Source organism: Arachis hypogaea, chromosome 19, assembly GCF_003086295.3.
Source record: "Arachis hypogaea cultivar Tifrunner chromosome 19, arahy.Tifrunner.gnm2.J5K5, whole genome shotgun sequence".
Lineage (NCBI taxonomy): Eukaryota > Viridiplantae > Streptophyta > Magnoliopsida > Fabales > Fabaceae > Arachis > Arachis hypogaea.
Window position 1 is genome coordinate 146,957,159 of NC_092054.1, and position 9,620 is coordinate 146,966,778.

At 35.3% G+C, this 9,620-nt stretch overlaps 1 protein-coding gene across 1 annotated transcript; it reads right to left on the bottom strand.

The window, feature by feature from the left end:
- Window positions 1-746: 746 nt before the first annotated feature.
- LOC112775071 (lysine-specific demethylase ELF6) lies at window positions 747-8,674 on the bottom strand. The gene is made up of 7 exons (XM_025818541.3): window positions 7,103-8,674; window positions 6,518-6,596; window positions 6,258-6,325; window positions 5,564-5,714; window positions 4,454-4,965; window positions 3,565-3,753; window positions 747-3,226 (listed from the first exon to the last, which is right to left on the bottom strand). The coding sequence occupies exons 1-7, from the start codon at window positions 8,256-8,258 to the stop codon at window positions 1,233-1,235; spliced, it is 4,149 nt and encodes a 1,382-aa protein (XP_025674326.1). The 5' UTR covers window positions 8,259-8,674; the 3' UTR covers window positions 747-1,232.
- Between the last annotated feature and the right edge of the window lie 946 nt (window positions 8,675-9,620).

Here is a 9,620-nt window from a genome sequence, read left to right on the forward strand (position 1 = left end):
TTATAAAATAAAAGTTATTCAAGAGTGAGAATTTATAATTTATCCTCTCAAATGAAAATTCAAAATTTAAAGAACCTAAATTCTTAAATAAACTAATTGTATGTCCATAAAAAAAATAAATAAATAAAAACTAAACTAGTTGACGACTTGACGTATCAAAGAGGGTTGGTTCAAAGGAACATTAGGAGGGAGGACCACCATTAAATGCTGCATCAGCAATTTTATTTATATATTTCCAAAATAAGAGTCCCTATCAAATTTGCAAGACAGCACATATCTGATATCTTAATATTCTTACATTCTCTTACATCAGGGTATATAAATAAAATTAGCAAGCTTCTATGATTTCCTTCTTTTTTAATTAAAAAGGCACTATATATCATATATGAGTATATGACTGAATTACCATTTTCTATAGTGTATCACGTCTAAGAAAATGACCAAAACTTTGACAATCACTAGAGACCACTTGTCCATTTAAATCCAACTGATACTCACGAAAATTGGAGTTCATTTTTCACAAATAAAGTACAGTAATTAAAACATTCAGGATAAAAAACTACACATAATGAAGCTAAAGAAACATTAACTCTCCTAAGAAAAGGTGAAGAGAAATGTTATGAACACATTTCTAGCATGAGACAAGATGAAGTATAAATAACACATCTTGGAAAAACAAGAAAAGGGTAGATAGCCAGCCAGATAATCTAGGAAATTCAACAGTTAAGGGATGCTTGAACATTGAATTTACCAAGCAAGAGAAAATCAAATAAGAATAATTGAGAATACATTCCTGTTGCAATTGTTTCTTACCTCGGTTTTCTTGCACCCCTTTAAACAAATGGTGTTTAATCTCAAGTAATTTACAGGTACAATGAACATCAGCTATCCAGAAAGATATCAAGATCCTATGAACTGCTTCCAAAGAACCGTGAGTGGCAATAACAAAAGATAAGCCAGCAGACACATAATGGTGATGATGCAGCACACTCTCCTTTAGAGTATGCTTCTTTACATGTATCTGCTGTCTAACAATTCCCAAAAGATCAAAACTATCTTAACTACCAACTCTAATTGCCATAAAATAAAATTGGATAGTGAGGACCTAAAATAACAACCATTAATTCTATCCTAACTTTACACCTAAACCAGAATGCTTCAGGTCAGACATCACTAATTTGCATATGTGCACAATGTTTACAAAAAGGGGTCTGAAAAGAATATTATATATTTCAATCAGATTTCACGTAGTGACCTGTTTTCCTCCGGTGCCGGCTAAAATCCGACACAAACCTGAAAGAAAGGCCGCACCCCTCGACCTTGCATTTATAGGGCTTCTCCCCAGTGTGCACCCGTATGTGCTCCGTCCTTGCCCATGCCCACTTGAATGACATGGTACAACCTTTCCATGGGCACTTGAGGGGCCTCTTGTCATCATGAACACGCTGATGAAGGAGAGCGTATTTGTGGGAGCTGAACTTCTTGCCACACCCTTTGTGAGGGCAAAGGTTACGCCTGTGCAACTGTAACTCACCCTTTGTCATGAAACTCATACTGCAACCATCAAGGTCACACCTGTGGGGCTTTTCAACATCGTCTTTTTTGTTCTTGTGTGCAGCTGGAACTTCAGAAGGTTTCCGATCCCTTCTAGCCTTCGGATTCTCCTTGTCATCTTGGTCGGCATCTCCCTCACTTTTCTCAGGGGCAATCTTCGTAGCTCTTGGCCTCAGACCTTCACACGGACTTCGAATAAAGTTGTTGCAGCTGAGTTGATTCTCTGTTATCTGGTCCAGTTCCGTCTTTCTTTTCTTCCGAGCATTTGATCTGGGAACCGGATTACTCAACTTACAGCTTTCCTGCTCTGTCAACATATCTTGTGACAATTTATCTTCACTTCCATTAATATCTTCCTTTAATGGTGTCTTGGGACTTGAGTTATCTTCCTCATTAATTCTATTATTTGGCTGGATTTTCAATTCATTTTCTTCTTGAGAACAAGTTTCTACTGCAACTTCAGAACATCCTAACTCCAAGATGGCTTCACTTCTAGTATTGCCTCTTGCAACATTACTAGAAACAGGTTCCTTGTAAATTGTATTATTCTCTTGGACCTTGCACTGCTTTGCAGACTCCGAAGCCAATTCAGTTAAGGCGTCGTCTATAGAGGCAAGTACAGGTTGATTTGCCAATGAGACACTAGATGAAGCAGCTTCTTCATTGTTGCTTTTGCAGGCAGATGGATTCTCTCGATGCAATCCTTCATCCAAATCCAAGCTATCACATTTACAATCAATGTCAACATTTCTCTCTGTCGAATTCACAAGTGATCTAGAATATTTATTGTCCTGACACCCAAGCTCCTCCTTGCCACTCGTTTCCAAAACACCAGTATCATGATGAATCTTAGATTGTTCATCTTTTTCTCCATCTATTGCTAAATCCTGCAGAGTGTGATTCTCAATCTCAGTTTCAACATTTTCATTCACGAAACGATGACCTGGAGAGGAATTAGAAGTTTGTGAAGTATCAGCATTCAAGCTAATGCTATTGGGAAATTCAGTACCCTGAATTTCATGATCCACTGGAGACACTGCAATGGAAGCAGATGCATTTGGCAAAGCACAATCACTTTTGAAATTATCAGCATCAAGCTCCCCTTTAGAACCACATTTATAATGATCCCCACTCGAATCAGCCGACACAATCTTGGACTTCTCTTGCAATTCATGGACAATGCTTGATCCAGAATAAGAATTTTTGTTGGACTTGAACTTCCTTCTTGAATATTGAATTAACTTCTTTTTGGCAATAGAATCATCTATTCTTCCCTCCAACTCATCATCTTCCCTTTTCTGAATGGCAATACTGGGTTTAGGTTTCATTGGAGCTAGATGATGTAATCTTTTGGAGCGAGCTCTTCGAGACTGCCAATTTATAGCTATAAATTGTGAACCAGGACCTTTATCAGAGAACAGCATGCCCAATGCCAGGGTCCAAATAGCTTGTTTAGATGGAGACGTATTTCTTGCATTAACACAATGGTGCAGATTAATTCCCAAGTTAGATGTCCAGTCTTCGCATTCATCATATTCCTCACCATCAATTGCCAGGTCAATGAGAGTCAAATTTTCTGGGGATGCAGTATCTAATGGAACATTGTTATAATCAAATGCAATGTGTGTCTCTTCTGCAACTGCCCTGGCATGTGCCTTTATCTTCTCATAGTCTACAATAAAGCAGTGTGTCAGAGTAAGAAAAATTATAAATGTAAAAGAAAACTTTGAATAGAGCTTGTCATTTTCTTCTGAATTTACAATAGAACTCTCATGTCTATTACTGATAAAAAATTAATGTTAAGTAAATTATAACAGAAGTATATAACTATATATTGATCAACAGCCTCACTTGAATAGATGGATTCCATATGTACTAAAGCCTATTTAGCTGAAAACTAAAGTTGAAGGGTGCAAAACTTAAATGCCATACACCTCAAGCAATTTATATTGATCTTACATAAGATTAAGAAAATGATATCGTGAACAGATTTATAATATGCGAACAAACCTGAATGGCATATTATAAGCACATTGGCTCCGCCTTTGCACTGCAACATCTCCACTATCTGAACTGCATGTTCCAGGCAGAAAATCCGAGGCCTCAAAAATTTATTAGCCATGTTCCAACAATTACTACAATCAAATGATTGATCTGGTAACTCCTTTGCAGCAGGAAGTTTAGAAACAGAGTCATTACCTGAAGAACAACATATAATATATAATGATGAATTCAACAATTAAAAAATGCTATCTACTCGGTAAAGCAAAGGGCTATCTCAAAAGTTAAGCATGCATCTTTGTCAAGTCTCTATATAAACTGTCATCATAGAAGCTTCCATAATAATAATATCATCTCATAAATATACAAAAGGAAATTCAACCACGGATTGCACTTAGTTACATGTAATGTATCATAAACTTTCACCCAAATAATATTATAATAAGGGTAGCTGCAATTCGAAGTGAATAAAATAGGAGAGATGATTGGGGGATACAATTAGAAAGAACGAACACAGTAGCTGAAGAGAGTATATACCAAATACCATTTTAGTTAACGTAATTTTTTGTTTCATTGTGACACATAAGTAGCAATTGATATGTCGATTACAGCCACATTACAAATTGGACATTACTGAAAAATCGATAATCAGTATTCAGTGCAAGAAGGAAGGTAACAAGTTCAGAAAGTTGAAAGAGACCCACAACATTTCTCAGAAATATTAAAATCCCATTTGATGCCTGAAGTTGGTTAAGATTTTAACTTAGAGAATAACATTGTGATAACCCCATAAGTTACAACATTTTCTACAGCACAGACATGTTCAATTCACCTCGTAACACAAAACATGAACATATGACAGAATTTAAAACCAAATGATAGCACAAAGTGATATTACCAGAGACTGAGCTACGAGCAGTAGAGTTGAGAGTGCAATCTTGACCAGGAAGAGTTTCCATCCATTTCTCAGATGGTTGTACCACAGTCATAAATGGAAAACCAAGGATTCCACAGCCCACACAAGCCAATGCCCCTGAATCAGTTTGGAAGTGAGATGGAAGATCATCACAATCAAGATATAGACCATTCAGATTCTCCATATACAAACTCATCTCATCAATCAGACTATGACCAATCTTATCTCCCGAACTAGTATTTGGCATGTCCACCATGGCCGTTTCAGCAGCAGAAACTTCAGGTAATGAACAATCTTTGCTAGAACCTAGCAGTAAATCGGCATTCCATAAAACAGCTTGTTTAGTTGCTTCCTTTCCAAGAAGAATGGATAGAAGTTTGTTTTCCTGCAGCATATCTTCTATGAAAGCCTTTTTTACTAAAAACTCTCTTTCTTCCTTCTGACGGTCTCTTAGACGAGAACTACGCACACCAGGTAATAATGTTCTTGGTACTCTATCAAATCAAACAGATTGTCATATAGAACAGAAACATAATTAGGTACTGCTTTGGTATTCTTAAATAAAGAAAAAATCTGTTGCAATAATGCCTCTGAATATTGGAAGTTTGGAACTATATTTGATATGAAAAAATCCAAATGTGAACAGACCTTAGGACAAAAAAGAATTTTCACACCAAGAACATATGACCCATATAAGTATATTATATTCTTAACATAAAGTATCTAGTGAAATACTCCCTTATACCAATGTTTAGCATCAGGTAGTAAATCCCCAAATCGCTATTTTGAATGACATACTACTTCCATAATAATAGCATGAGTTATATAATAATTTTGCTTGTAAGAAGATTCAGACACTAGGTTGAAAAAACATCTTTTCTACTTTCCCTACTAGTACATCCATATCATTAAAGGATAACTGATGAAGGAACAGAATGAAAATCATGAACCATAAAAATAATAGACTATTACCACTTTTTAAATTGGTTAGACAAAGAAAATGAAAGGAACATAGGAAATCATATTTGGAATGATGATAAACCTTTGAGTAGTAGTATCTACTTATAAAGCAGTTGTGAAGGTTTAGCTCACCTAGAAATAAAAGACATGGTCAGCAAGTAAAGCAGTTGCTGATGTGAGAGCATTGGAAGATAATTCATAGCAGCTCTACGCACAGCAGCTTCCTTAGCTACTGTAAGCCACTGTGGAGTTCCAAAGTTAGCAGCCTCCCCACAGTTAAAACCTATATTGCACCATATAGTACACAGAAAAGCGTTAGTTGAAGATGGAAAATAGAGATAGCATTCATGAGACAGCATAAGTCAGATCCAAATGATTTGGTAAAATGATTTCTCATGAAAAATTGAAGGTCAAGGAAAGGGGAAAAAGAATAAGCAAAGACAGATCCAACTCAAAATTGTTATGAAAAACTGAACAGGCAACCTACAGGAAATACACATGTGGTCATAACTCATGCCCAAACCACATTTCACAATGATTTGATAGGCATTTTGTTATCATAAGTTGTCTATCAGATTATTCCATTTCACTGACAGTATATAATGATCATGTGATACACATAATCCATCACCTTTAATTAATTTTTTAAACACTTCCATTTAACTGTACTCTTTGATATGCAGCCAATTTCTTTAATTACCAAAGTCAAGCAGCACCATATAGCCCACATTGCATTATAGAAAAGTGGATATGATTATTTCACCATTTAAAGGAAAAAAGGTATGACTTGCATTTCATGAAGATATATAAACTTCAAAGCAATTACCATGGCTGAATCCGACATGGTAAGCCCTTGGAAATGTCACAACAAATTCACCAGGATTCTGTATTAACCTAAAGAAAGAAAGCATAAATGTAAGTAGAAATCCCATGATGACTCGATTGAGAATAGTATAGACAACAGAAAAACTAGCAACAGCCTCTAATACAACTATAAATTACAAACAATAATAATTTCTGATAATATCATTTGACATATGATTCATTCATGACATAAAAGCATTTCAAATATGCCAAGCAACTGACCTGCAACAAGGAATCCCAGATGCAACAACTACCTCAGGTGATATAAGAGTTGTTTTCTCACCTAAAAGTTTCAAAGCAGCTGAGAAGAAAAGAAACTGAACTTGGGTTACAAAAGCACTGCACAAGCTAAAGAGAAAAATAAATGAGATAAAAAGAATTTAAATATTTTTTTCCATTTAAGCATAACTTTTTAATTTGAGAATTTTTAGGAATTAAATATGCAGTTCAATATGAAATTTCTTCTGCCTTAAAAATGAAAATGCAATCAAGTTTGACATATGAGACTCTTGACACTAGGATTGATACTTTGACACTTCTGCATGTCAAAGTAAAGGCCTATATATATATATATATATATATATATATATATAGTTACATTCTGAGTCCTGAGTGTACTTTACCATACAAACTTATATATAAAACCTTAGCCCACCAGATGGGTTTAAGTTGCTCATGTTTGGAAATGTAAGAAATTGACACCAATAAGAACTTTAGTGAACAAATCTAACTATTTAATTTTAATACATCTAAAATCATTGGTCCCAATCTTTTCTGTAAACAAATGATAGTGAAAAACTAACATACCTAAATGATCAACACTACTACCATATGCCTTAGAGCGAATGACCTCCTCAAAAGCAAAGGCATATTCTCCAGGAACAGCATACCAAGTCTTTGCAGAGCCAGTGTGAAGGAAATTCAAGCTGTGAAGCTCATGATCCTCCACATGCCAAGCAAACCAACTGAACAGCATACCAATGTATACCATAGGTGAAGTAACACCAGGAATATCATCGGGCATGAAACGTGTTAGCGAGCCAGATGAGCGTGCAATAACTTGCAAGTTCCATGGACTGTTTGAAAGCTTCCAACCAGCAGTGCCTTCCATATCATCATCAGCAGCATCTGAACCCTTTTCCCTAGAAGATTGTGAAAATTCGTTTGATGCAAGTGTCACAGTACTAGCTGTTTGGGACTGTACACATTGTTCTGCATGAGTTTTGGCAGAAGCACCCTTATTCTCATCAATTTGGGTATCTCCTATGCCATCCATTTCAGTTTGTTTAGAATCAGTGCTATGTGGCCTACTCTTATAATAAGTCCTTTTTCTTCGTCTTCTATGACTATAAAGAAATTGACCCTGTGATTCCCCAAAAGCAGACCCAGGCACATCATTGGCATATTCAATATATATAGGCTTCTCTGATGTTGCCTTCCAAAACATAGCCTCTATAACCAGTGGAGAAACTTCCTTCACCGTAGCCAGCACACTTTTAGCAAAGGACTTCGATTTCGACTCAAACTGATCAAGTGTATAGACTTCCCCACTCTGCCAAACTTGTTTTTGACCACCTGGCAGTGGATTCTGAACATTCCCTTTGCTGATTTTCTTCACATTCTGCCCTAGTTCTTGCTGCCTTGTAGTAAAGACAGCCCTCAACAGCCTATCACTACTACTAACATCCCTAGAATCCGTTCTCGAAGAATTACAACAACCTAAAGAATTGCTCTCTGGACCCAATTCAGAGGCCTTCAAGAGGGACTTATTCAAATTAGAAAAAACGTATTTTTTTGAAGGCTTGGGCAATGGTGGTATAATCTTACATATCCCATAGTTGCTAGCTTCCTTCTCAATCTTTGAAATATAAGCAATCGGGTCGGCGAATTCGGTATCAGTAGGTCGAAATTCAGGTGCCAGTGGCAACCCTTTGAGCCAATTGGGGATTTCAACATTACCCATTGCATTTAAAAAAAGAGGGATTGTTTGAACAGAAACAAAAATAATTAATGATTTTAAGATACAATTCCTACTCAATAACCTGAAACACTAGCCTCCATTGAGGTTTTCAAAAACCCTAATTTGTGTAGGGTTTGGTAAGATTATTGCATACCTTTGAAGAAATTGAGTGAGCTAAGCGAATTAGCGAAATGCAGAGTGGGAAGGAGTGAGTTGCAGGAAGGTATAACTGAAATGCACTGTGCATGATTGGCCTCCAAAGTCCAAAGGGCACCACACAGAAGAATTGTTTGGAGAGAGAAAAAGATTTATGAGAGAGAAAGAGATAGAGAAAGGTGTACTTTTGTGTGCACGAAGGAGGCGAGTGACATTTTCCCTCCGCTCACGTTAGTCACCTTCTAGTCACTAATCTAATGTGCGCCACATTACTTGGGAACTTTTTCCAATAAATTATCTTCTTTTTATTGGAGTACAAAATTTCGAAATATTATCTATACTTTTTAATTCAGATGCATTTTCTTTTTCGAGGGAATCTTGGATGTAAACTTCGCAAATTATCCTTTTTTTTTATGACATCATATTTGGTGTTTTATTAGAAAAGGGTGTGTTTTGAAATTTTAAGATTTACGACATGTATAAACATTTTTATAATTAAATCTAATTAAATGGTATAAATTCACCAAAAAAATACATGTATCATTGCTTTTTTTTTTATTTGGGTAAAATATATTTTTTTTCTTAAAATTTGTCAAAAATTTTAAAATATTTTTAAATTTTATTTTGTTTTAATTTTGTCTCCAAAATTTTTTATTTGTATCAAATATACTTTCGATAACTAAATTTTCAAAAAATTTAAGACTAATCTAATAATAATGTATGAAAATTATGTTTGATTTGTTTGTGTTGAGGGTTCTTCTTATGAAATTGTTATTGAACTAGTCTTAAACTTTTTGAAAAATTAGCCGTCAGAAGCATTATTAGTAGAACCAGACCGGACCGATCGGTTCAACCGAAAAACCAGTGAATCGAATTTTATACCGGTTCGATATTTCGACTGTACAAGGAATCAAACCGGTGTGAACCGATACGAACCGGTCAAATTCTGTAAAATCGGTCCGACCAAACCGTTTGGGAGTGAAAATTTTTTAAAATGTTTTAAGTGGGGTTCAAACCCCTGCCCTCAAGGAAACTAAAAGACTCCACAACCACCAAGCTAGCATGTTTTCTATTAAAATTTATGCAAATTATAATACATATAGATATCTTTTATTAAATAGTTTACTTTTATTAATTTATTTTAATTTTAATTATAAACTCACTCATTTTTAAATTAATTATATTTTTATTTAACAATATTTATAAACT

Bases quoted from the DNA above. Each gene is read 5' to 3' on its own strand.
- LOC112775071 (XM_025818541.3), bottom strand. From the start codon at position 8,258: ATGGGTAATGTTGAAATCCCCAATTGGCTCAAAGGGTTGCCACTGGCA. The intron at 3,754-4,453 runs GTAATATCACTT...GTTGTTCTTCAG, and splicing joins TGCTCGTAGCTCAGTCTCTG to GTAATGACTCTGTTTCTAAA. The intron at 3,227-3,564 runs GTTTGTTCGCAT...GCTTTATTGTAG, and splicing joins GCTTATAATATGCCATTCAG to ACTATGAGAAGATAAAGGCA.